The sequence below is a fragment of the Tympanuchus pallidicinctus genome, unplaced genomic scaffold (assembly GCF_026119805.1).
Source record: "Tympanuchus pallidicinctus isolate F22 unplaced genomic scaffold, pur_lepc_1.0 scaffold25, whole genome shotgun sequence".
In the NCBI taxonomy this organism is placed as follows: Eukaryota; Metazoa; Chordata; class Aves; order Galliformes; family Phasianidae; genus Tympanuchus; species Tympanuchus pallidicinctus.
The window spans coordinates 9,776,458-9,803,904 of record NW_026294742.1 but is presented as its reverse complement, the minus strand read 5'-3'; the positions used below and the strand labels follow the sequence as shown (position 1 = coordinate 9,803,904).

General features: G+C 50.1%; 1 protein-coding gene and 2 long non-coding RNA genes across 6 annotated transcripts in view; 2 read left to right on the top strand and 1 right to left on the bottom strand.

The window, feature by feature from the left end:
- Positions 1 to 1,810: 1,810 nt before the first annotated feature.
- LOC128084039 (uncharacterized) lies at positions 1,811 to 6,861 on the top strand. 2 transcript variants are annotated; one of them, XR_008208314.1, is made up of 2 exons: positions 1,811 to 2,787; positions 3,121 to 6,861. It is a non-coding gene; the product is annotated as an uncharacterized LOC128084039 (long non-coding RNA). The 2 variants fall into 2 exon arrangements; XR_008208313.1 differs by having other exon boundaries at positions 1,811 to 2,816.
- Positions 6,862 to 7,784: 923 nt separating this feature from the next.
- LOC128084040 (uncharacterized) lies at positions 7,785 to 11,351 on the bottom strand. Its single transcript, XR_008208315.1, has 2 exons — positions 11,236 to 11,351; positions 7,785 to 8,670 (listed from the first exon to the last, which is right to left on the bottom strand). It is a non-coding gene; the product is annotated as an uncharacterized LOC128084040 (long non-coding RNA).
- The window catches only part of DPYSL3 (dihydropyrimidinase like 3), a 28,330-nt gene continuing 12,036 nt past the window's right edge, over positions 11,154 to 27,447 (top strand). The window contains exons 1-2 of one of the 3 annotated variants that reach the window (XM_052689799.1): positions 11,154 to 11,481; positions 25,377 to 25,465. In XM_052689799.1, coding sequence (XP_052545759.1) covers positions 11,191 to 11,481; positions 25,377 to 25,465 — 380 coding nt within the window. In that variant the 5' untranslated portion in view covers positions 11,154 to 11,190. Of the gene's footprint in view, positions 11,482 to 19,174; positions 19,302 to 23,574; positions 23,626 to 25,376; positions 25,466 to 27,447 lie in introns of those variants that run through there. The other 2 variants (XM_052689800.1, XM_052689801.1) reach the window with 2 other exon arrangements.

Genomic DNA, 27,447 nt, shown 5'->3' with positions numbered 1-27,447 from the left:
GCTGAACTACATCTGCTCCTTCATGGCTCCACTCTGGGGCAGGCTATTTCCTGTATGAACAAACTGCAGCATACATTCAGCACTAACATTAAAGAAGTGACTCGTTAGTTCTTAGTTTCCTATAATAGCCCTGATTATGTTCTGTGCATTCAGAGATCTGAATGGAGAAGCTTCTGGAGCATAAAGTCTTTTGTACATTCTCTGTGTTTTCCCTGTCCCAGAAGTTGAGTAATGTTAACCTGACACAAAACATACTTTACCAACCAAGATTATTATTATTCTGCTTTGCGAAGTCCAGGGGAAACATAATGAGCTTTGCTTCCTAGAGGCAGATAGGGGAAGTCTGAAAGCGGTGCCTTTCCCTTTCAGTGGGGAATTCCCTGCCCTTCCAGAAGTTCAGCTGGCACTATGCAATGTTTTTCAACAGCAGTTTCCAAGTTAAGGATCTGAACTTTTGTCCAGGCATGATTAAAATACAACTGGATGGGTTTTTTGAATTAAGGGAGAGTATGCACTGAAAAAGGAAAAGGGAAGTTGGCAGATTTGGAAATATTCCATGTGATTGCTTTCATGAGGTATCTAGAAATATATGTATTTTCATGAATGAAACCTGAGGAAATTTTCCATGAGCATTCAGGCAGGTAGCACAGGCTACAGCCCCTGGGACATCTTGCTGCTAAGAACAACAGTATCTACCAAGCATAATAAAAAGACAAGCTACAATAATTTAGATTATTTTGTATATGAAACAGTGACCAGTTTGCCAAGCTTTATTCTTTGTCCTGGGTAAACCAGCCAGAACAGTTAAGGTAGCTTAACTGATGTGGGCTGTAAAAAGAATTTGAGCATTCCAGCTTAGCAAGAAACACAAGCCTTTATTTTTACCTTCACAACAAAGCATGTGGAAACTTTCAGAGTTCACCATGGTAAGTGCTGCTTGGGTTTTTAGCAGTTATCTTAGGCACTGAACGAAGGATTTGAATATTCTGATGTTGACAGCCACTGTGCAAGAGCACACCATAGACATAAGCTGCTCAAGCATCTTGCACACACTCAAATAATCACTTCTATGTCAGAGCATGCACATCAGAAATAGTAGAAAGGTAGAAGGAAAAAACAGTGAAGTAGAAAGACCACGTGCCAAAGGTGACCTGCCATGTTATCCATGTCTTCGACTCAGAAATCTGTAGTAAGAGGAGAAAATAGAGGGGGAAAAAGGAAAGAATTTTAACTTTTTGGTTTGCAAGCTCTGAAGAATGGTACGTTTGGCAGTAACAGAGCTGAAATCCCTAAAATATTTTTGGGATGTTTTGTGGGATGTAAGAAAGCTATGGATGTGGCTCTGGGCAGTCTGGTCTGGTGTTTGGCAACCCTGCACATGGCAGGGGATGAAATTAGATGATCATCGTCCTTTTTAACCCAGGACATCCTGTGATATATTGCAGCCAAGGCATTAGTGTGTCTGGGGTGCAGACTGATTGCAAACTCAGACATTCAAAGCTTGTCATGAGTGGGTACAATACTCATACGCTTTCCTAGGGAAATGACCAGAATGCTGCTTTCTACAACTTTGCATTTCAAAGCACTTCACTTTATTCATAAAGCTCACAGCCATTTGACATTCATAACTTGTCGGTGCTCTTAAAGTGCCCCCATCAAAATGCTTCAATCTGGGCCTTGGGCTCTAGCCTCTCAGGCAAGGAAGCATGTGTCTTATCTGATCATCTCTCTCTGCTCTGTATTTTTCACGTTTGCTGAAATTCTTAGAGTGGTGATGCTCAGCACAGTGGTATGCTGTGGAGCACAGGAACGAGCCTGTGGTGTGATGAGTCTGTCTGATTCTTTTCACTGCTGTCTGCCTCTGGTATGTGAAGACGAGACACTGGCTTAGAAGTCGTGGCAACTGAGATGAATGAACCACGCTGGAAATGAGGAAAAGCCCCTTCAGACCTTACAAAAGAGGATTTAAACATATAATATAAAGACAAAACTTTAATGTTAATATAGTGTCTGTAATCCTGTAAGGGCATGTAGCACTTTACCTCTATCTAAACTATTCTTCCAGAAGCGTTAGAGGTTTAGTAGCATGACTTTTACTGCCTCACCCTTTCAGGGAGCAGTTATGCACAGCAGAGGGTGGAATGGAGCACAGTCCTCCACTGCCTGCTCTGCACATCTTTCTGCAGAGGAAAGCAGTGCAGAACCAGGCAGACATTACAGTATCCTGATTTACCTGCAGCTTCCTCTTCCAGCTTCTGAGACAGGGTCCTGAAATTAAATCTGGATGGCATTCAGGAACAGTTTAGTACTTGAAGTCTCTACTGTCTTCACAGAGAAGGAAAATAGAAGGAAAAAACAGAAGTTACAGCACTCTGGGAGCATAACCCTGCAAGTACGTCTTGCATGTTTGAAGGTTTGCTGCAGAGCAACCTCCTATCACGGCCCAGCGGAGCAGACCCTTAGCAGCTGTGCACATCACACTTCAGTCAGGAAGAAAATCTATTCGGATAAGAATTTCGCTGGGAAACAGGATTAGTCCACGTGGTCTGAAATTGGACCAACTTGCTCAACTCCCCTCTCTCTGGATGCACCACAAGCCTAAGGCTGAGTGAACGTGGTGGGATTTACTCTGGCCAAGGTCTGCCTTTTTAATTCACTTCTTCCAGGTGCATCCAGCGCAGCTGAGTTTGGGTTCTGGCCTTCTTAAAGAGATGTGGGCTTGATGTGAGGAACTGGAAGTGAGCTCAGGGAACAGCTCATTCCAGGACCATGTGCAAAGAACTGAAGGTCAGGATGTGTGCTGGTGATAGATTTTGGTAATACAGATGACTTGTTTTTGTCATAAGCTGTGCTTACTTTTGTCTTCAGTATAATTAGCAAGCTCCATAAATGGACATTATCTGTTTGATCTATTTTAACATTTCTCTTGAAGGGATAGCCTACTAGTCCTTAACAGCTGTAGGATAATTTGGCAGTACTTTCAAAGAGAAATTATGTAGGGCAGTGAAAACAGCCTGAGCAAAACTACTCGTAAAATGGGGGGAGGGGAGTGACTTGCTGGTCCCAGATCTGCTGAAAGTTTCCTCCTTTTACTGTCTTGCTTTCCTTCTTTATCCATAGGAAAATTTTGCTGCACAGCAAGGAGTAGTATCAGCATCAAGGACTTTGTTGAACTGCCTTGAGCATATTTATTTCTTGCCTGCCTCTTCTCAGCGCACCTCAGAGACGTAATTGCTTTGCCTGACCAATGGAGTCAGACATCGTTTGTTGCCAGCACCATGAAAAAAGAGGAAATGTTTACCTCTGTTACAAAACATAGCAAGCCTGACTGTGATTTCAACTGCACTGGGTTTGCACAGATCTATCTCTATGGAGCCACATTTCTGTTAATCCAGCTTTACTTTTACTTTATTATATATTTTAGTTTCAGCTGGGACGATGTTTTTAAATAAGGATGTGACAAAACCTACTCTCCTAGCCAAGATGAACACAGCAAGATGAAACCATCATTGCTATTTTGGATACATTTAACAGGAACCACTATGAAGTAGAAATGCAAGTAAAGTTTGGATGGGTAAATTTTTCATGCGAATGACATTTGCAAGTCAGTCCCTAAGAGAAATGTCAGCATCCCCTTCCATCTTGGCTGCACCACAAGAAAAACAGACAACTGCCTAATGTGGGTCCAGTCACCAACTTGTTTTGTAATGGTGGTGGGGGAAGAATGCTGCAACTATTGGTCTGGATCAGACCTGGTAATTCTGGTGTGTATGTCAGGCTGCGGTAACAGCTACCTTCGCAAGGCTGAGCTTGGATGGCTGCGGTGTCCCTGTGAGCTGGGGCGATCTTGGTGTTTAGGCTCTTTTTCTCTGTTCTTTGCATAAAACCTTCAAGGGGATTGTTTTAGCTTAAATAAAATCTCTAGAACTTATCTTTTCATTTGAATGCTTCTCTCCTGAAGCGACTTCCTTCAACAGAGAGGGATTTCAGCCAGGATTTACTTTGATTCTCAGGCCAACAGGAATAAATCTCTATCTCATGATTTCTCTCCCCGCCTCTGCCTGCAAACAGATGGAAGACAAAACTTCAGTGGTTACTACATGGCTCTGAGGTATGGAGTGGAAAGCAGAAATACTTCCAGACTTCCTCTGGACTGGTGGTATTCTGACCTCTGTGGCTCTGTCCTTGCTCAGCATCTGTCACCTCGGTACAAATCTCTGTAGTAATCTGCTACAAGACCTGGATCTCGCTTTTCATTTGCCATGTATTTTGCACTGCTGAGGGGGGGGGGGTAAACAAAAGGTTATAACCCAAACTGTGAGCAGAGACCATGGCAAGGATATAGAAAGATGTAAAAGCAGCTGCTATCAACCATCCTGAGCGGGCCAGAGCCCTGGTGAGAGGCAAGCATCTGTACAGGAGAGCTGGAGGCAGAGTGGACTTTCCTGCCTCTTGGAAAGCAACAGCAGGGATCTGCCTGTAGGAACAATTGTCTCTGTGTTTCATTGCAGGTGGTTTCAGTGTCTCCCTGGCCTCTCCTGTGAAGCTGCTGGGTTTATGAGCCCACTGTGCTGTCTGAGGTGATAAACCAGGCAATGTAACACATTTGCTCTGTGAGGCAACAGTGGTGCTGACAATGCTGGAAACCAAATGCATCGCAAGCTGAGTGGACAACAGTTTTGCCTGCAACTTCAAATGAACCTGAATTTAGCCTCTGGGAGCCCCACACCCCATTCTGAGCATCCAGGACCCACTTCTGTGCTCCACACACAGCAATGACATTGCTACTGTCAAGCCCTCCTGGGCCAGGGCCTCTTTCTGCTCCTTGCAGGCTGGTTCCTGTCACGCTGACATCAGCAGCCTGCTCAGCCTGCCTGCTGCTCATGCACTGTGTCACTGGCCTGTCATTTCTGTTTCCAGTTACAGTTCATCCCAATAAAGTCATGACTCACTGGGGGAAAAGCAGAGTCTGCAAGCAGTGCTGGAGCCAAGGCTTTGCTCAGCTGTTGCTAATGCTTCACTGGTGGCTGATGCTGAGCCAAGACTGATGCAGGACCGCTGGCAGTGGAATCACCTCTCTTGTCACATTAAGCATCGTGAAATGAGGTTAGCACAATTTTACATGTCCTGAGATAACGATGCTTTCCCAGCCCACTTATTTTCATCTGTATTTGTGAAAATCAGCAAGTAGTCAGGACCACAGCAAGCACAGGTTCCAGATCCTGTGAGGTGGTGCTCACTGCTGTTTAGGGAAGAGGTTTTTGCTTCATTGTGATGGCAAATGCTTTGTGTGGCTGGATGGACAGCCAAGCAGTCTGTGATCTCTCAGTTGCAGTCTGGTTCCTGCAGTGTTTATGCACTTAAGGTGCTTATGTCCTGGGCTGTACCAGTAGGTGTAGGGCAGTGACAGAAAATGTGCACGGGGAAACTCCTGCCTACTTCTCCAGCCAGGTCATAATATATTTCACTGCTTGCATTTTTGCAATCACAAGAAACCATATAAACAAACATTGTACCTTTAAATCCACTGTAATTCTACTCTGTAAACATCTAATTACTAATTATACGCATGTAATCACTGGCATATAATCACTAATTATCTCTAGATGCACCACCTGTTTTTGCTGTAGAGCATCAGTGTGCTCTCCTGAGGCTAGGAACAAGGCTGTGTGCAGGGAGATTGAAGGGGAGACCACTTCAGGTCTGGAGAAAGAAGCAGAGGCCAGGTTTCCCAAAGGGAAATTTTCTGAACTCCTGTTTCACAATTGTTATTTGCTAACATTTTGACTATCAGCTCATTTCAGGACAAAAATCCAACGTGTAGAGAATTTCCTATAGATTTTGTTCAGCACTAAGCAAATCTGGAAGCAAAAGGCATTGCTCCATTTCAGAAGTATTCTTGGAATAACCCAGCACAGAAGATTATAGATCTGTTTTAACATTAGGTAAGTGTTCTCAGTTAGCGTGGAGACTGAGAGCGTGCTGAAGTCAATCTGTATGTGTTGTTAGAAGGAATACACTCTAGGAGTAGAACAGAATTCTGAAACAGATATGAACATTCTATGAACCCGCTTTCCCTTGTGGCTTTAACATGAAATGATGAATAGGCTTTTGACAATCAAATCTTTTTTCTTTGACTTTGCTGAAATATTTCATTAAAATTGCCACCCTACTTTATAGCAGCTTGTCAGATGCTGCCTGTGCCTGTGATGAAATCTTTCACCAGTACCTGATGTAAAGGCTTATTTCCCACCTCATATCTCTTCCATATTAGATACCCATCCTGCCTTCTTTGCCAGGTTCCAGCAGCACAAAGTATGCCCTTCTAGTCTCACCCATTTACTTATCTCATCCACTGTAGCATATCCAACACGAAGCAGAGCTGACAGGGTCTGTATTGCCTTGTTTAACTACAGGTGTGTAGGGCAGCACAACTGCTATACCAGATGTGCCCAGATTGGGCCCAGTCAAATAAATGGCACGTTCATAGGCTCCCACATAAACTCATATGCTTGGGAACAAAGACATTCCTATGAGTAAACTGTGTTCTGGAAAACTGATCTTAAATCAGCTGAACATCAGCTCCCAGCATGACTCTGTGGCGAAGACAATTATCACCAGTTCTTTGATGTCTCAACAGACATATCAAACGTGAGTACACATGGATGTATTTAACATTGCTGTACTATTGCCATGCTGTCATCAATTCTAGCTGCCTGCGTTTCCAAAAACTGCCATCCCTCCAGACACAATCATAGCAGAAAGACTGGAAAACTGTCTGTGGTTTCTTCTCAAAGACAACAACACAACCTTTGTCACGTCAAAGAAAAGGTTACATACAATTTGATCACAATCTGTAAATGTCAGTATGAACTGGCAGATAAAGCATAATCCACTTGCCTTCCCTGACTGATGATGGTAACAGCCTGCTCTCAACAAGTGTGCCATTTCTTGGGAAATGGGAGAAGCCACTCATCTCTGACCTCTGCCTCTAAATCTAAACAGGACAGCAGACTCTTCTTGTCAAGTTTGGCTCCTCCACTTATTCTGTGCTCAGCCTCAGTTTTCCTGAGGCACAGGAAACGCAGTGCTGGAAGTTGCCCTGACATTGCTGCAAGAATGAATTAGCAAAGAAATCCTGTTTATCTGGCAGTCTTCTGAAACTTGAATAAATAAATAAGGAATGCAGAGTAGCACGAAACAAGATAACTCAGTTAATTCAGATAATCTCATTGTTACTTGTCTTGTGTGTAGCAAAGGAATGCAACCTGTAAAATCCTGTGGGAAGCATGTGAGATAGAGAGACTGGTGTTATCTTGCTGAAGGAAGGAAATGTCTTCACTCACGACATGGCTCTCCTTTGCCTGAGCTTGTGAGCATTGGCAACAGAGGGGGCAATTGTCAGCTGAAGTCAACAGTCTATTTTCTTCCAGTAACACAACGTTCCCTGAGTCAAATGAGCATTGTGGTCATATCTACAGAGCCCAAAATGCGCCCCCACCACCAGCGGTTCTTTCTTTAAACAGGCTGAGTAATTCCAGAGAAAAAAAACAAGAATAAAGAGCAAAGCACTAAACATTGTGAAGTTCTGTTACTTAGCTCTTGGCTCTGCTCCCCTAGCAGTCTAACACAAAAGTGAGGGCCAATGACCTCCATCATATTAGTGAGACAAGGGAGGCATGGGCCTCTGCGGGCCTCGCCTTCGCCGCATGGCCTGAACCTCCCAGTGCATCGAGCAGCTCCCAGGGGCACAGGAATTATGTGAGCAAGAAACCACAACATGGGACATTCCTCACTTCTTTTTAATTCCTTTCTGGTTTTGCTACACACAGAATCACATCATGTAGTGCATCTGGAAACCAGGAATCAGGTGTTCAAATGATTCAGTGGACAATTTAAACTCCCTTTTAAACACTTAGCAGGTAACTCTTGCTATATGGGCAGCCTCACTGAGAAAATGCTGGTGAAAGTTGCATCACGTGTGGTGCCTCTCCCTGGCTGTTCAGCGATTGGGCAGTTGTTGGGCAGAAGCCTGTGATCCCCTGCCCAGGTGCTAGCAGGAAACCCAGCTGGTGCTCTTGCAGCACATGAGTAACAACAAAGGAAATCTATAAGGAGGCAGGGTGTACAAGGCACACCCCAGACAGGGCGATTATGTCCCATCGCATTAACTAATCCTTCTGGAGAGGGATTTGGCTAAAGGACGTTTCCAAGAAGGCTGCACTGCTCCCCCATTCATAACTAGTATGGTTCACCCTGTGCTGTGACTCATCTCCATTTCTGAGTGCTGCTTAACAGAAACAGTTCATCTTCAGCTAGAAAGGGACAGTGTAATTGAACATAAATTTAGAAGTTTGAGCACAAAACATAATTCCCCATAAAATACATGCTGTTCCCCAAATCAGATTATCCTATTTCTTTTATTTCAAGATATGATCATCAACAACCATCAGGAAGGCTCAGTCAGACTCCTGGGAATCTTGTTCTATGTCAGGAAATGAATGCAGTCATGAAACCAGAGAGATGCGCTGTGGGGCTGATGTGGTTCTGGCAGGTCCTGTGGCAGCCCCCAAGGACAGGCGTTCAGATGCTGCCATCTGCATCCTCCTGCGCCGGGCGGGACGGCAGCCTTGTCATGGAATCCCCTCCTTGATCTGTATCTCCTGGCCACTTTGCATAGACAAACAATGAGAGATCAGGTTTGCCAGCAGGATTTGAAGACACTCCACTCATGACTACGTGAAAAGCACTTTGCCAGCTGGCATATAAACATATGATTTGAAGAAATCACGCTTAATTACAGAGGACAAACATTCTGTCATTGTGCAGTTAAGCTTCAAATCTGATCTGCAGACATACAAATAAAGAAATACGCATTCTTCCGGGCTCAAAAGCAACGCCATTGCATTGATACTGAACCCAAGCCTCAGTTTTCATAGTAGTTTTGCACAAATGGTCTTATAACACCTAACAAAAAGATCCTTAATAGTGAATGGCAACTTGATCTAAAGATTCTGCTGTAGAAGGCAGAGAAATAAAACCAAGAATTGGCTTTTATACAGTGAATAATTTCCATTAACGGTTGCATTTTAAGGCCTCCATTATTTCAAACAGCCTCCATACTCCTTTTCCAGCAAACAAATTCAATGCAGTAATTTCTGCTGCAAAGTACTAGGAAGAATAAACATAAGAACCAAGATTTAAATAAATATTTCTGTTAAAGCACAGTGCAGAAACTTTTGCACATTTCTAGAATCAGACAAAGGCCAGGCCCCGTTCCAAGGAATTTTCCTTCTCTGTACACAGCCATAGGAGGGGTCCCTGCCCAAACAAGGGCTTTACACTTCCACTCCTGAGCGCGGGGCTGAGAGCACACATTCTGCCCCAAGGAAGGGTCATTTCCTCAAGAGCTCTGACCTGGCAGGGGTCTGCCTGCTGTCTGGAGCTGCTCTGCAAGGAGAGAGCAGCAGTTGTGTCACATCCCCCACTGCTGGGGCAGAAGCTGGCCCAGTTTTCAGCGTGTGCTCAGCAGACCTTGCTTGCAGCACAAAGAAGATAAATTCATGCAGAAACCCACTGAGCAGCCGCTTCCCATGCAGTGGTTTGAGCAGTGCCAGCAGTCTCCCCAGTAAGCAGCTGGCTACGAATGGAAAGCCTGTGCTGTAGTCGAGGAAACTGCAGCAAACTCATTCAGATGTCTGACGGGTGCTTCCTTCTTCTGCTACTCGTTAAAAGTAACTCGTGCAAGTTTACTGACACACAATGGTTATAAATATTTATATCTAGTGGGCCCTTTGTTTTCCTAGCCCTCTGAACCTGAATAATTAGTTAAAAATTTAAGGTCCTGAAAATTGTTCTGCTTAGGTGGGGAAAAAAGGGACAGTCAGTTATTGTGGTATATACCCAGAAACAAATGCAGGCTACTTCCCAGGGCGCAAAAGGAAGGAAACAATCCCAAATCATTTCCCTTCACTTCAGGCCTGTGTCAGCCAGCAGCCACAAACTGCCTCCCCTACCATCACGCGGGGTCATTGTTCTCTGTGATGGGGTCAGGTTCCATGGACGCTTTGCTGTGTGAGAACCACCAACCCTTGGAGGACCGGCAGACAACGGTTCTGCTTTCTTTCTTGAAAATGTTGGAAAACGACATCTCTTAGTCAACAACAGAACACAAATAGGGGGTGTGAGAAATTACTTTGAACGATATTAAGCCCAGGTATGATGTACAAATGTTCTGTATAACAAAAAATAAGTGCTTGGAAAAATAATTTTAAGTCAGAACTCCGGTTTTGCTGCTGTGTAATGAATTTGATAGGCTCAGTTAAACACCAGTTTGCATATTTAAAACTCAGCCTTGCCTCTCTGTCTTTCAGATCTCCCGTGCTTTTGAAATGAGGTTGCAATGGAAATCTCAAAGCTTAAATTAGCCAAAACATGCAGCTTTTATGCTGGCTGTGTTTGCATGACAGTTTTTGCAGCAGATATCACTTGCGTCTATCTGTAAGGTATGAACGACAACGTGCTCCTGCAGTGACTGCGGACGTGAGCGCAATGCCACACTGCCTGTGACAGCTCGCCTGCAGGCAGCACCCACTTTTCGTAAAGTCAGAAGCTCACCAAAGCGCCATCTGTGATAGTCGGGCACTCACGCTCGAGCCTATTCGTTGGCAGCGAGCCCTAGCGAACACTGCCAGCAAAACCACAGCGGGATGGGCACCGAACTTCCACCTCGGATTCCCTGTTCCATCGCTGCGCAGAGGCCGGAGATGCGCCCGCGCGCGGACACATCGCAGCGCCGCTCAGCGCCCTGACCGGCGCGGCAGCGGCGGGACCGGACGGTCGGGACGAACCGCCGGGCAGCGCGCCTGCACGCGCCCCGTCAGCCGCCCGCCGCTCCGCGGCTTCAGCTTAGCGCCCGCCGCTCGGCAAACGCTCTCTAGGAAAGCCGCACCGGGGCCGCCCGCTCCTCCAGCGCGCCGACGGCCTCGACGGCCCCGCTCTCCGCTCCCGTCCCCGCGGGCGGCGGCACCGCGGCCCCGACACGCCGACAGCCGGCCCGCCCAGTCGAGCGGCCCCCGCGCCTGCCCCTGGGGCCGCCCCGCTCCCGCCCGTTCCCCGCCCCGCGGGGAAGCCCCCGCCCCGGTCGCGGCCCAGTCCCCGGCCCCTTCCCCGGCGGCGAGGCGGGCGGGCATGGCGGCTGGCGGGCGGCGCGGCAGCGACGAGCTGCCGGTCTACCTGGCGCGGCCGGGCACGGCGGCCGTACCCCGGCAGAAGCGCGGCGGCCTTTTCTGCAGCGTCGAGGGCGCCTTCGAGAGCAAGACTCTGGACTTCGGCGCGCTGCGCGTCGGGCAGCGCCGTGCCACGCCGTCCGCCGCCCGCCCCGAACCGGACCCCGCCGCCGTCCCGGACCCCGACCCCGGGGAGGTCCGCGCCGCCGCGGACAAGGAGCGGCTGCAGAACCTGTCCCCCGACGACGATAAGGTACGGGCCGGTCGGCGGACGCTTGTCCCGGTGCGGGGCGGGAGCTCTTCTCTGCGGCGGGGCGGCAGAAGGCGCCGCTGCTTTTCTCCGTCCTGGCGGCGGTAACTCAAGGCAAAGTTTGTTACTCAGCTGCTGCTGCGGCTCGGGCTGTTGCTTTCTCTGGTTTACCAGGAGGAGGATCTGCAGTTCCTCCCGGTCTTCCTTAAGGGAAGGAAAGAAGGCTTTCCTGTTATCTTCCAACGTGCAGCGCTCCTCTCTGCGAATTGGGATGTCAGTGATTTTTGGAAATATAATAAAAAGATCTACACCCCGTTACCAAGAATGGTAAAGCTGAGCGTTAGATTTGCTGACTCTTTCTATTACGTCGCTCTTTTTATGCTTTAATGAATGGACATCCTCTTCTCCCACTCCCAAAAAAGACGCTTTAGAGTTACTCTTTGGAGTAACTGCAGCCCAGCCCTGATCTCACTGTGACACAGAAGCCAGAGAGCTCACGCTGACCTGGAAGTGGCACTTCTGAAGGGCAGCATTAGGCACAACGTTTCTAAACTCATACTAAATTCATATGAACAAATAAATACTCTTCTATCTTAGCAGCATGGATTCTTCAGATAGAGGTTGCTTTTTTGGCTCTTATTCCGTATACGTTAGTGTGAGTTTAGCAGGAGGATTTTTAAGTTAATGATGTTGAGTAAGTATGTCATTTAGGATTTCAGTGAATCTGGTGCTCACATACATATGTGAAGCAGTAAGGCTGCAGGCCGGCCTGCTGCTCAGTGAGTTAGGGGGTGAAATTTGTAGTAAACAGTGGTCCTAAGGGCATTGTTTTTCAAGGGTTAACAGAGCAAATAAATAAAGCCCGTTTTTAAAACTGGAAACAAAAATCACTAAACTCAGCAGCAGGAGGGCAGCTTAGCCTGAAGAAGTGATGTGGTGATGTTGGGGTTCTGCAGAAACACCATCTTGTGTCCAGAGCACAACCACTGGTAAAGATCCCTGCTCATCTGGAGTACTGAGCTCAGCTGGAGCCCGGTGGGTGCAGAAGCAGTGGTGTGAATGATTTGGCCTGTATTGGTGTTCGGGAGAAACATCAAGCTGTTCTCAAGGTCCGCTGTGTTCTGTACGAGCTTCTAGCCTGGCAGCTGGATGCTGTGAGCTTTCTTCATTGTGCTTTCATTTCTTCAGTCTCTGCTTTCAGGTTTCTTACTGGCATACTGGGTGTTCCTGCTCTTGCAGTTTGCTCCTTGTACAGAGTCAGGAGCGAACTTGATGCTGCTCCTATCAGTGCAAGCCTTGTCGGTATGGTTTGATTAGCAGACCACTGAAATAACATTAAGCTGATGCTTGCTGAAAAAGAAGCAGAAATTTGCTGTAGTCTGTTTGCGGGCTTGTCTGCAAGCTTTTCATTAATTAGCTGTACCAGTATTTGGAGCAGTCTCGTTCCCTTTTAAGGTCTTGTTTAGACCATTCTACCAGAATTTTGTAGTTGATACTTCCCTTCAACAACTCTTTCTGGTGTTTTCTGCTCCCACATTTCTTCTTCTGAAGGCTTCCATTTGATAAGCATCAGAAACCAGGCCCTTTTTATCTACTCTTCTTGTCTGAGAGGGTGGGAAGCTTCACATATAAATGTTCTTGTTACTGCATGGCCAGAAGGAATCATATGACTTTTTCCTACAACTTCCAAGTTCAGGAGTGCCCCAGAGCACAGCAGCCCCAATGGGAAGGGCCCCTCTGGCACACTGACCCCCCGCTATGGCAGGTTAGTGTGTCTGTGCAGTCACAAAGAGTTTGCTTATGTTGAACGCTTTGCAGATTCAGAGCACACAAAGGCTCCTTTGTTGAGATAAATTAAACTTTTTTGAATAATTTCAAGATTAAGAAACAGAAAGAAAGGTTAAGTGATCTACCCTTGACCAAGTAACTGTTTGTTAGAACAGCTGAGAGTGAAGGACTCGCTTGTGCATGGGCAGCAGATGGGGTGTATCGGGTAATTTTTCGGTGAACATATTCTTGGAGAAGGAGGGAAGGCGGCAGTGAAATCATTCCACTAATTTACTGCAAAGGCAGCCAGGTGCCTGACTGCTTTATCAGTGGGAATCTGAGCTCTGCTGGTTGATGTGGGGACTGTGAGGGTGAGCACTCCTCCAAGCTGGAGATGGTTGAGCCAGGGCAGTGGTGCAGAGGCTGCTGAGCACCTGCATGGCTTTCTGGGCTCGCCTGCTCCCGGTGCAGATGGGTGAGAGCTGTGCCTGGGGCTTTCTCTGCTACCCAGATCTGGGACCTGCTGCATCAGGGGTTGTTGTTGCAGAATGCTCAAGTTTTGGAGGAACGGTACATTGTTCTGGAGCATTGCAGGGACCTTAGTTAAGAAGTGGAATTGAGCTCAGTGCAGGTTTCCATCAGTAATACTCTGTGTGGGCTCTACCTTTGTGAAGTTCCATGCAGTTTTTCTCAAGTATTGCCATGCTTTTTATCTACATGTGTGGATTGCGTCATGTATTTTACTATAATGAAGTCAGAGAAAGTTTCTCTGGAACTCATAGACAGCATCCTCTGAATTCCTGTGGTGAGGGCATTCCCTGGGCATTGATGACAGATAAATGCACCCTGCACGTCTCTGCTGGGCACCTGCAGGGCAGCACGGCTGTGAGGGGTGGTGAACTGAACTTCACAGGCATGGCATCTCCTCAGTGCCTGGTGCCTGGGATGGTATAGAGCAGCCTGTGGCAGCCCTGCATGAGCTGCCCTTCCTGCTGCTCGGCGTACAGGGCTCTTACTCTTCCACCCTTTTGCTCAGTAACGTGGGCGGGGAGCATTTGGCTTGTCATGCTTACCCCAGACTTCTCATCCCATCCTGCTGTGTGGTTCTGCAGTGAAGTTGTCATTTCCAAGGCAACTGGCTGTGGGCCCACAAACTGGGGATTACAGCTTCCCTACAGGCTGAGGCTGCTCTGGCCAGCACGAGGAAGGGTCCGGCTTCTTCCTGGCTGAGCTGGAGCTGACAGGCCCTGCCCTGCAGTTGTGTGGCACCGCTCTGACTGTAGGTGACAGAACACAGAGTGAGGCGGAGGGCTGCTTCTGATGCAGAACAAAGCTGAAGCTAACTCTGTTCTCTGTTATTCTTTTTCTGACACTCTTAACATTTGCTATGACTTCAGCATCCAGAATTTGTTTCCACTGCCAGTAATTTATAGCAGAGACACCGATCCAGGAGTAATCTTTTCCTTACCGGCAAATTGAGTGGGATCAAGAAATTGCGGTTGTGCACAGCCATTCAGAACAGTTTAAAATCTTGCATTTATGCTGAGGATCATAAAGCGCTTCTATGGCATTGATTCATAACCTCTGTATCACCCCCCTCAGGATTGCAGAGAAGAGATTTTTGTTTTGGTTTTCCGTTTTTTTTTTTAATTTTTGTGGTTCTATGAGAATCCAGCTCAGCCTGACTGTCCAAGGCTGCTGGGCCAGCAGGCCTGCAGTGGCTCAGCTATGTGTGAGACCCACAGGGTTCACCGTGATCCCTCTGAATGTGAGCTTCTCCCTTCCTCGACTGCTCATTCCTGCCCTTCTGTCCTTGGCTTCCTAGGCAAACTTGCCTTGCCATTGCAAACGGCATCAAAGCAAGCAGCTTTTAGAGTCATGGAATAGAGTTGTAGAATGATTTGGGCTGGAAGGGACCTAAAGATGACCAATTGCCAACTTGTTCTAGATGAGGTTGCCCAAAGCCCCATCTAAGCTGGCCTTGAACAATTCCAGGCCTGGGGCAGCTGACAAGCCCCCTTTCTAGCAGAAACAGTGTGAGATCTGGAAGAGCATCTCGTCAGTGTGGCCTGCTCTGCAGAAGTGGTCTGAGCGAGTGCAGAGCTGGTTGCTGGCAGCCCTAATCCCGAGGAGAACCACCACGCTGACCACTTAGATCCGTACTTCTGATGTTTAGCTTCAAGCACAAGTTTTCCCTATGTGTACTCCTCCATCGTTACCTATGCAGAGAGATGGGGAATGGTGCTTTTTCTGCTCACAAGCAGTTGCTATGATGACTGGAGGAAACAGGAGGAAGAAACAAAAATCAAACATGCCGGCATTCTTCCTGGAGACGAGGCAGAGGAGCTGGAAAATACAGCAGTACTTTGGCTCGCTCTGCTGGGCTGACTCCTGGCTGTGGGTTCAGTCCAGCAGCTCTCATTGCTCTGCTGGGAATGGCGGAATGCCATTTTACAGCAAGCAGGTTTGGATCCAGCGGTGGATCTTCCCGTTTAGCTGAGGGCGAGCAGGAGCGAGGCTGAGCTGAGCACCCGGCCCTTCATTCTGTTCCGTGCCCTGCGCAGGACTTTGATGGCGACCTGCAACCTGGGCCAGCGCCCGGTGCCCCCTGGTGCCCTCCACATCCCGGCTCAGTGCCGAATGAAACGCGCCCGTGTGCGGCTGCCGTGCGGGTACCGCAGTGCCCTCCGGGTAGCGCTGCGCTCTCCAAGCTGCAGGAGCGGCCCGCGGGTTGCAGCCTACGGGGAGCGGAGCTCCGAGGGGACGGCCCCGCTCTCTGGTGACATCCAGCGGCAGCAGCGCCGGGCATCTCTGCAGTCGGGGGGCCGGGAGAAGAGCAATTCTTCTGACCGAGAGCCAAGTCTGAGCCTGGGCGACCCGCACTGTTCCCCTGCAAACGTGGCTGTACGCTGAATTCTTTGCTGTATCGCTGCTTCTGTCCGGAATGAACTCCTGCAGTCAGGTTTCAAGCACTTGCGTCCCTCCAGGCCATTTACAGGCAGGCGTTGCGCCGTGTGCACTTGTGTCTGCAAACCCAGTGCCACCCGTTTGCTCCTGTGCTTCTGTCCCGTCCCTTTTTACCTCGTGTCATTCTGCTCCTCGCCGGGTCCCAGCAGTCCCCATGTGAAGGTATGGGAGGGGACATGGGGACAGCTCTGGCCACTAAGCCCTGGGAGGCCACGGCTGTGTCAGAGCTGTTATGTTTGTGATCTGTCATAAACCCAAGGCATGCTTGCCGCTCTGCTGCACTCTCCTCGTTTCTATCGTGTTTCTGAAGCGAGGTGCTGCTGGCAGTGGCACTGGGCAGCACAGTGGGGATGGAGCCTCGGCACACAGCTGCTGGGCCAGCCCGGGGCTGCTAGCTCCTTCCCAGCCCTGCCCTCGCCTCGAGTGCACCACGAAAGGGAGGGCATTCGCTGAGTCACCCAGCTCATTGCCCTGCAGGTTCAGGCTGTAATTGTGTTGTAGCTGGCTATAAAGCATCAGTCACTCATGTACAGATTGGGATATATTCTATTTGACATGCTTAATTTCAACCTCATTTGTTTCTGGCAAAGAGAAGAAATAATTTTCCCATCCCTTGATGTCATGGTCCCCCCATGCCTTGTACAGCATGGAGGCTCTTCTGCTGCCTCCTGGCAGACCTTGCAAGTCCAGAGCAAGCATCTGAGTTTCAGATTCCATCCCATTCGTATCTGCTTCTGAGTGAGAGTTTGAAAGTCTATAGAGTTCCATGTTGCCTCTGGGAGATGATGTGAATGGTGGGAACGATGGGCAAGCTAGCATGATGGGGATAGCTAGTGAGTATTTTCCAGTAACAGAGCCAGTAGGCTCTTTTCCCACTTTCCCCTGGCTGTAAAGTTGAGCATCAGAGTTTGGGAAGGCTGGAACCAGCAGCACTGACAGCACGGTCATCAAACACTGAGGAGAGCTCATGGCTGGGAGGTGAATCCCCCCAGAAGTGGCCAGGTGTGCTCAGAGGTACCCCAAGGTAGTTCAGACCCTGAGAAATTGACCGTTACGAGAGAAGAAGGGATGGTTTTATGTAAAGAACAAATGTGGCAGGGAGGAGATGGTGTGTGTGGGGATGGGCTGTCCTGTCGTGCCTGCTGAACACTGCAGTACTGGAGTCTGATTTGCTCCATGAGTGGTTGTGTTCACTGAACCTCATGAGAGCGTCACTGACCAAAGACACGCAGGGCTGCTGAACCTATTTTCATCCTTTGCACAAGGGTTAGATCAGCAGCTTCCTGTCTTCGTGACACTCTTTGAGCCTGGCAGCTGAGCACTGACACGCCACAGTCAGATGGAGTCTGTTTTGCTGGCAAAGTCCTTGCAGTAGCGCATGGCCGCTGCTCTGCTCACACTGCCCTGCTCCTCGCTGCGCTCCTTTCACCCACCTCAGTGGGACACTGACATGTAACTGTGGTTGTCTCTCCCTGAAGGTGTTCTGAGGAGGTTGAGGGCTGTAAGGGTGTTGCCACTTTGAGGTGCCTTACCTCTTCTTGTCGGGAATACTTTGAAGCCTGAGAGTAACATTTCTCTGACTGCACCTGAAAAAGGCCCTATGAAATCTTTTCCCATGTGCAATGTCTGGGGCCTGCTGAGGTGTGTTTGGCTGTGTATTTATGCAAGTGTCACATAGCAACCAGGAGCAGCCACATAGCGCATCTCCTCAGAGGAAGGCTGTGAGGTCACTGTGGTTGGCCAACATCCAGGGGGCTGAAACTGCCTGAGTGCTGAAGGCAGCGGTGCGTGTCTGTGTCTCATCTGTCTGTAAGTGACTGATGAACTGCTGCTCTTTTTGTCCCTGACAGCACACCATGTCCCACGGTACCACACGGTGGGGGGACAGCTCTTCAACTTTCTAGAAAATAGATGTGTGGAGTTTCAGCAGGTTTGATGAGAAGGATTGGGTGTCCTCGTACCGCAGGCCCAGCCAATCTTATCTCACCAGAATCTATGACCGACTCTTGGAGCATTGCAGCACTGTAGCAGGAATGGTGCGGTCTGCTGCCACATCCCTTCCCTGCTCTCTCCTCTGTCGCAGAGGCTCCAGCCCAGCCCTGCTCCGACTCCCTTTCTGGCACCTGCAGACTCCTGCAGTAGATGGGTGCAGCAGGGAGTTGGGGAAGCTTTCAGCCCTCCCTGTGCTCCCTGGGCTGCTCTGGCAGGGGCAGTGAGTTGCCAGCTGTGGGTCTGCTGAGCCGGGCAGCCTGGGGAACGTTGCAGATGGTGGTAGTGATGGTAAGTTGTGGAGAAGCTGCTGACTCACTTTAAGCAGGTGAATGTTTGTCAGATTTAGAAGAAATACGTATCCAGTCTGACTTTGTAAGAGCCTCACTATGATGGCAGTTTTCGTAACGCAGAGGTCCATAGTACTGCCAGCACTGGCAGTGTTTACAGTGGGCACCTGGTTCTTTGAGTCGTGTGTGTAATGCATCGTAGGGTTTGTTATTGTTTTTGTTTTAATGCTTTTGATTCTTGAGCTTTTGAAAAAAAAAAATAAGGTGATTTTTGGTGCCCCATTTGTACCATCTAGGCTATTCTTTAGAAATCTCTTCACTATTATTACAAAGGGAATGTTTAGCTGGTAAGGAACCCCATTTGTGGCCACCTTTGTTGGTTGCTATCTCTGCAGGCAGGACCCGGGCACGAAGTTAGCATCGAGCAGAGTGGCCGCGCCGCCCAACCTCAGCGACCCGAACCTCGGGACCTCCCCAGGAGGGGGGACCGGGCTGAGCCCAGCGCGTTGCCCTGTGCCGGCCGAGTGGCGTCGGGCGTGCGGAGCCCGGTTTGGTGCGCGGCTCCAGGCGGGCGGTGCCCGGCGAGCGCCGCTGGGTGCCCGGTGAGCGGTGCCGGTACGGGGGCGCCCCCTGGCGGCGCTGCGGGCGGCACGGGGCGGGGCGGGGCGGGCCGGTCTCCCGTCCCCGGTGGCGGCGGGCACGGTGGGCGCGGCGCGGTGCTGCCTTTGTGCGGAGCGGAGAGCAGCGCTCGGCGGCGGGCAGCGCGGCGCCATGTCCTACCAGGGCAAGAAGAACATCCCGCGTATCACGGTGGGGCTGAGCGCCTCGGCGCCTCCGGTGCCGTCGTCCCTTTGTGCTGTCGGGGACGCGGGCGGCGGGGGTGATGCGGGGAAGGGGGAGCCCCGCGCCTCGGGCCGGGGAGGCGGCGAGCAGACAAAGAGCCGCCGCCCGCGCAGGTGTCCGCGCCAGGCAGGGCCGCGCCAAGCGCAGCTTTGGTGGAGCCTCCGCGGCGGACGGTGGCAATGACCGCTCCCAGGGCAGCGCCCGCGGGTCCGGCCCGGCGGCAATCCGGGAGCTGCCTCCGTCCTCTGCTCGAATCGCGGCACCGGGCGGGAGCGGCCAGAAGTCCGGGCGCAGCCGTCGCGTTCCGCGCGGCTCCCTCCCGAGCGGGGATGCGGACGCGGGAGCTGCCGGCCGGGCGCGGGCTCTGCGGGCGGCCGCTCCCCGTGGGCAGCGCGGCGGGGTCCCGCCTGGCAGCGGCAGCGCCGCCGGGCCGTGAGCGCGGACCCTCTGCGCCGGTTCCCATTGTCCCCGGCGGTGCGCGGCCGGAGCGCAGGTGGAGCGGGCGAGCAGAGACCGGGCGGGGCCGCAGCACGGCTGGTGCGTTCGTGTCCGTGGTCTGCGGGATGCTCGCTGTGCTGGCGGGCGGTGCGCTGGATTCTGAGCCCATCTCCTTTCTCGCCGCGTCAGGTGCGGCGTCCGCTCTGCTAGTGCAGTAGAGCAGGGGACCGCACCTATTATGAACGCAGCACGTTTGTGCCACCACCCAGCGAGAAGAGGCGGCTGACATGTTTCCTTCGAAGCTGCGGGCAGTCCAGCTGCACCAGTGTCGCTGTGGTGCCTCTCTGTGCTGATTTCTCTGTCAGGTTTTCATGCTCTGATCCATCTCATGCTTTCCTCCGTGGGGTGCAGCTGCTTTCCCCCCTGCCCTCCTTAGAGGAGCCATGTGGGGATTTCTTTTTGGGAAGCAAAAAGGTCTTTCATCTTGTATTTGTGGCTTTCTGCTGACTTTGTATTGCCCGTTTTTCCTCCTGAGGAGAGCTTTGGCTTCTTGAAGAAAAAGGGTAGAGAGAGCAGAGCTTCATTCTTTTTTATGTACAGGTGTGAACAAATTGCTCCCAAAGAAGCACAGCTACTATGAAGAGAAATTCTTTTGTCAGTGCAGGTTCTCCACCCAATTACTTTAACAAGTAACATTGCCTTTTCACAAATCTCTGCACAAATCTTTTTTTCTGTATCCCAGACCGCAGTGACCAGAACTTTGCTGTTGCAGGTGGGATTTCCTGCATTCTCTGGGGTTCATTCCACAAGGAAAATGCAGTCCACCTTACAGGTGTCAATATGTGGGTATGTGGGGCTGGTTCCTGATCCCTTGGAATCCAGCAAGGACTTTCTCACTGCAGTGGTGACAAAGCCTCACAATTTGCTTTATTTCTCTCTGTTAAATCCTTCCCTCAGCCTATTGAAGCTTGAATTGCTATGAGCGAATGGCATCTTTGAAGCTGACACCACAGGTAGTTCTTTCCTGTGTCCCATGCATCTTGGTGATGGCCCCCTGGCACTTGCCCTGAAATTTGGGTCAAGTGGCCTTACGTCGTGAACACGTGCTGTGAGGTGCAGGGTGGGCAATGAAGTAGTCATGGACGGGGTGCTCTTCTCTCTTTCAGTAGTGTGGCGTAAAGAAAGTCTCAGCTATGGTGGCTTCTCTAGAAGAAAGGCACTGCATTGCTTTATGCAGATTGTGCCTCCCCTGGGCATGGTTTCACTTGTTTGTTCTTCTTCCCTATGCTTCCATCTCAGGGGCTGTTATTGCCTGTCAGGACACATAGTGTCAGCTAAGCTGTGCTTGTTAGAAGAGGCTGTGTTGTGCCATTAGGATGGGGGATAGCTCAGGAACCTTTCCACAGCTGAAAGCTCTTAGAAGTGCCTTGTGCTGGCAGTAGCCCACCTGTATGTCTCAAACTGATAGCACTGCTGAGCCTGCAGAGTAGTGCCTTCACTGCCTGTCATCCCTGGAACAGGCAGACTTGACTTTTTTGCAGATATTGGAGATCAGAGTGGTTTTACTTCCTGGCAGCTATTGTTAAAACTGTCCTGGGCAATTCTGGAGATGCACAGATGCTCCCATCCTATTTCTTCTTATACTCAACACTGTTGCTGTCACAAGTGAAGGCTGTTTTCTGACAGCGATCTGTGAAAAAACAGTGTTTGTCTGATGTTTGATCAGTTTGAAAAAGTGAGGGGTGCATTTGTTTGCATGGGGTGAATTGGTGTGAAATTATTCCCAACCTGAACTGGAAGAACCTGATCAAAGTGACACGTCACAGTGTTACAAGCAAGCAGTGGCCACTGAAAGGAGGTTTGGAAGTCTGGGCATGTGTGTTGGTGGTGGTGTGGATTAAAAAATGGAGAGGAGGGGGGAGGTTAATGAAATATTTTGGCTTTCTCAGTGCCTGCTTCATCAGCTCAAGAGCTCTTCACTGCAGCTCACGCTGCGCACAGTGCATCAGACTCCAGTAGATGTAGTGCTACTGTCCAGATGCGTGCCAATGCTGTGGCACTGAGCTCAGGAGTCACCCCAAACCTTCTGCATGTTTGCTAGCTCCCCCCACCCTGGCATAATCAAAATATTTCCTTTCCTTCTGTTGACAGTATGTTTTCCTATCCCTGCAGAAAAGAGAAGTAGAGGTTCAAAGAAGGGAAATGCCTTACCACAGTTTCACAGAATAGCTATCTGTGGAACTGTTGGTTGGAACAAAATATTCTGGTCTTTTTGTTTTGGTCACAAAAGCCTTTTCTATCCCAGATGGTCTGGAGCTCCCACATCTCATGATATGGGCTGTGCTCACTCCTTTCAGCCATCTCATCGGAGCCCACAGGCAACATCTCTGTGACATCTGTAGCCTCTCTGGAAATAAAGAGGTTTGCATGGGGCTGGTTGGCATCTTGCGTGGGGAGAAAAGCCTCAGTTACCAACTGGGCAGTTCTGTTCCACACCTGGCAATAAGTGTTGAGGAAAAAGGAGTTAGTTCGCAGCTCTGCTGTCACTGCCATTCCAGCCTGAGGCTTTTCAACACTCGTGCAGTCCCTTAATAAGAACACATTTAGCTGCTGATGTCACACCTTTGCAATTAGTGTCTATTCTTTTTCAAGGTAAAGAGCAGTACAACCATGCACCTGCTTCTGTGCTGCCCTAATGATGCCCTTGTGCTTAGTTAGTGAGGTGAGCAGTGCTCTTGGCTGGATACAGCATCCCTCTGGAAGCAGCTGCCTCCCTCCCTGCTACGCATCACACCAAGAGATTTTAAGAATTCTCCTGATACTTCAGGATCTCAAATAGCCAGATGATGCTTAAGAGCATCAAGAGCAGAGTGTGGGCATGAGGAGACGGGTAATGGTTTTGAAAGCTTCTTAACACTGATCCCGAATGCAAGCAGGCATTGCAACAGAGTGTCCAGCACACAGATGGAGCTGCCCAGAGGTGTGGGGTGGCAGAGATCCCAGTGAGGGCCTGGCAGTGTGCCCTGGGGCACCTCTCAGCCCTGTGCTGCACCCACACGCAGCCCTTGTAAGAGCCAGGCTGCTGCCTGCTGCCCTGCCGGCCCTGGCACACGCGGCAGTGCTGCTGGTGGGTCGGGAGGAGAGGGGCTGCCTCCCATCTGCTGGCAGTGCCAGTGACGTGGCCTGTGGTGGGTGTGGAGAGGCACAGCCTAGCTCTGGTGGGAGAACAGTGGGCTTATTGTGATCTGGGGCCACTCTGGATGCATGTGCTGCAGAAGCTGCCTATTAATTCAGATTCATTTCCTCCCAACTGTTTCATCCTCTTCCTTTCTGCTTTCCTGTCTTCTCGATGTCTGGGAGCTCCCCTGAGTAATGCAGAGCCTGGAGATGGGGTGTCAGGATGTTCCTTGTTTTACTTTGTTGCATTCTTCCTCCTTGTTATCAGGCGGTACCAGCACAGCCCTTGTCCTGCTGTGCGCAGGGGTGCTGTGGTGGGCAGGCGTGGGGCAGGCCCCATGGCAGAGCCTGACCCCTGAGTCAAGGCCCTGTTTGTGCTGCAGCTGTAGTGAGTATAGCAACCTTATTTATTTAGCAACTAGCTGAGTACTGAGCAGCCCTTCATGTCTGTCACAAAGCGACTGTTTGCATTTGTGTGTGGGTGTATTTTTTGACTTTATATTAGCAGTTTATTCAGCAATTGTCAAGTGTTCCATTCTGCTTCCCACACCACCAGTGCCCGTGTGCCCTTTCGGTGTCTGATGAGCAGTAAGAGGTGGTCAGCGTCAGTGTGTGCTGCTGCTTCTGCGTGCTGGCAAGAATGGACTCCCAGGACTTCAGAAGGGGAAGTCAGGAGGTGCAGAGGCTGTGGGTGTGACATACCGGAGTCTGGTTTTGGATTTGGGCAGGTTGGCTCTTTTCTCTTCCAGCAGGCTAGCTAAAACAAACAAGGGTCTGCCATGGCATATGGGGGAAATGGGAGAAACTGTACGTAGAGTTAACTGGAGTGTTGTGTTTCTGATCATAGCCCTGATTTACAGCCTGTGCCTGATACTGCTGCATGGTAATTGCTATCTGCCTTTCTCATAGTGATACTTAAATATCAGTCCTTTGCATCCCTAGGAGCCACAGCTCAGCTGTTTTCCCTTGTGACTGACAGGCTATAGTGATATGTCTGTGGTCCCACGCTTTTAGTGTTTTCTGAATTTAAAATTGCAGTATTGTTAGTGAGATGACGTTTGTATAGAAGCAGAAGGGAGGACAAGTGCCGTGTGCTGAGGAGGATCAGTGGTCTGTTAGCAGTACTGTCTGTGTTTGAGCTCCATGGCCCCAAGCCTGGGCATCCCCTGAGGTGTGCAGCTGGGTGGGCCCAGACCTGGTGCTCCTGGTCAACATGCATGGCTGGGCTGCAGCAGAGACAGATGGAAGTGAGAGGTGCCTGTGACCTTGATGCCACCAGCCAACTTAGCAACTCCGTGTGCAGGCAGTGACCTGCTGGCTATCTCCATGCAAACCTCTGTTAGACCTCAGTGTTCCACCTGCAGTCAGGAGAGAGGAGAACTGAGCTGGGTCTTTTGCTCGGAGAGGACGGTGTGTGTGAGGGGTAAGGCATGGCTCCAGCCTGCGCTGCTGAGGGTCCCGGTGCTGTGCTGCTGGTGGCCTTATCTCAGCTGTGGAGCCTCGGGCTGCTGAAGGCTGTCAGTGCTGCCCGGGAGAAGCCCAGGGAAGCTGAACTGCAGCGGCTGAGAGCACCGTGCTGCGTTCTGCCTTCCCCACCCAGTTTCTTTGTCTGAGCCACACGAGTGAGATTGCCTTGCAATGCGCACCAGCCTTTGCTCTTTGGCGGCTGTGCGCTGCGGGGTGTGAGGGGATTCTGTGCTGTGAATGACCGTGCAGTAGTGATTTTTTTTTTTTCTTTTTTTTTCCCCCCTCCCACAGAGCAGCGAGCCCAGCTCCCTTAGAGTAATTAATGGTGCAAGCTCCTCAAGATGCTTCTGCATGTGAAACTGCAGAGGCTGTCAGCAGCTGGGTGTGGGCTTGTGCTGTGGTGGTGGTGGGGAGAGAAGGGGCTTCGCACCCTGAAGCTGGGGCTGCAGGCATCTGCAGGAGCAAAGGGGGAAGTAAGGGATGGCTGAAAGCTGGGAATGGTGCTGGGTGTGTTTTAAGCAATCAAGAAGTCTGCATGTCCTCTAGAAAAGCAGGAGCAGATAATGTCACCTGAACACATGGAACCCATGTATGAGGCCAGGGTGTTAGCCCCGGTACCACATGCAGCCAGCACTCAGACTTGTGCAGAGGGAGGTAGAAGATGGAGCTCATATTCCTCAGGACAGGGTGTTCCCTGCAGCACAGTCTCTGTTCTCTCAGTTGCCCAGGTCCAAAAGTGTGAATGTGGGAGGGAACATAAGAGCGTTTCTGGTCTGGGTGACATTCAGTCCTTGTGCTTGTTCTGTTTTCCAAATGTTATTGCAGATGCAAACTTCCTGAAGTATCTGCTGTTGCAGTGAGCTGTGTGATGCAGGAGAGCACCCAGGAGAAGCACTCCATTGGTATCTGAGAAATGTGTGTTGCCTGCTGCTGACTTCTGCTGTGTTTTTCTCTTCACAGAGCGATCGTCTCCTTATTAAAGGAGGGAGAATAGTCAATGATGATCAGTCATTCTATGCTGACATTTACATGGAAGATGGTCTCATAAAGTAAGTATGGGACTTCGACAGTTCCACTCTGTCTCCCCTTAAATTTGCTTCTGGTTAGATGGTTATTGGCTTTTTGTGGATGCAGTCTGCATCCTGCTTGCCAGCTGTTGAAACGTCACAGGTCACTTTGGTTGGAGGCTCAGCTCTCCACCTATAAGTGGACGTGGTTATGTAGTGACTCCAGTGACTGAATTGCAGCTGGACTGGTGACCTGGTGACTCAGTGTTCACTGTACAACTAAGCTGTATCTAATTGCATCAGGAACAAAGTTTTTCTCTGCCTCCCGTGTCCCCCTCTGTCAGCAGTGTTAGCATGAGGGACCCCGCCCAAGATCCCATTCATTAGCACTAATGAGGAGTTCAGGATGTTATCTTCCTCCTTGAGGTTTTCAGGAACTGCATGCAAACCTCTGGGTCCCTCTGGCTTCTTCATTTGTTACAGAGGAGCAATGGTAACTGCTGTCTAAAAGCTGCAGTTCAAAATTAGCAAATTTTTCATGGGGACCAGCTCCAAACTGGGTGAACGGAAAGAACCGCGACAATTTGCAGCAGAGGGACTTGAAAAGCCATTTTTTGCTGTATGCTAAGAGGAAAATACTGATCTTTTAAAAATCTAGCAGTAGATAAATAATCTTCAGGAAGTGGGACTGTATTTCTGTAGGGCTGTTTTTAGCTCAAGGAGGAGAACAGTCTTGATTGACTGCTGCACATACCCAGGCACGGACCAGCGTCAGGTCCTGCAGTTGAGCAGATCTTGTGGATATTCCTGGGCAAATCCCTTGCCTCGTCCGCAGCCTGAAGGCTGCAGAATTCCATTGCCTCGGAACTGGAACTCTCCAACAAATGAATTCTGTTAAAAATACAGTGAGCAGTTTAAATCCTTTGCTGAGGGATTCATCTTAAAAAATGGTGGGAAGAGCTGCTGATGTATTGCCGCGAGGACACCGGAGTAAGCAGTTCTGTCTGCAGAACTTGCGGGATTCTAAAGAAAAAAACTGTAAAGTGGATATGTTGAATGAAATGCAAAAGTGGAATTTGCTGCTCAGTTGCCTCCCCAGCATGTCAAGGAAATCAGAAGTCTTCCAGTAAAACTGGTGTTTCTTTTATCTTGATTTATTTGGAAAGACTGTGGAAGGCTTGTTGAAAATAGGATTTCTGAAAGAAGAGATTTGAAGGCTGAGTGCTACATATGGGCAGATAAAGGGATTGAGGGGGTGGGGGCTGAGTGAAGGGAGTCCCCACATTCAGGTGCTCTGGCAGAAGAACTGATGTATCCAGGGAGGAGAATATCAGTTGTTCTCCTGAGGGCCCTCAGTATGAGCTCTGAGTGGATGTATAGTGGAGGTTTAAGCTTGTTCTTTTCAGGTGTTTTGGTGTACCTCGGGTCTTGCCTTCACTACCGTGTGGGCCTGCTGGTAGCACCCTTTGGGGTGAGCGAGGGCAGCAGGCGAGAAGGAAGGTCCTGGGAGAGGGTCTGTCCTTTTTCCACTGGGTTCTGTGCTTGGAGCAGTGTTGCCAGACCCTGCCGAGCCCTGAGCTGGCCTAGCAGCTGTGGCATTACAGTGGGAAATCATCTTTCTCTGTAAGTAAGCCTCAGACTTGAGCCTTACTTAAGGTGGGCAGAAGGACGGGGGTGAGGGGAGATTAGGGGTGCAGCTTACTGGAGGCAGGGCTGGTGTCAGGGCTTGGGGAGCACTAGTCCCAGCTGAGCAGGTGGGACTGCTGCTCTGGGAATGCTTGCAGGTGCCTGGCTCCTGGTCAGTGGGGCATGAGGTGACCTGGGCAGCTTCTCACCAACAGTGCAGAGATCTGAGTATTCATCAGACCATGCTCCTGGCCACCCTGAGCCGGTGCTGCCCCAGACAGCTGGTGTCACAATAGGCACTGCTAAAGCAGGTGGACAGATGGCAGCCCTCCCAGGACGACGCAGATTGCAATTTTGGGCAGGCCGGACAACCTCACAGTTGGCTGCTCAGTGAGGTG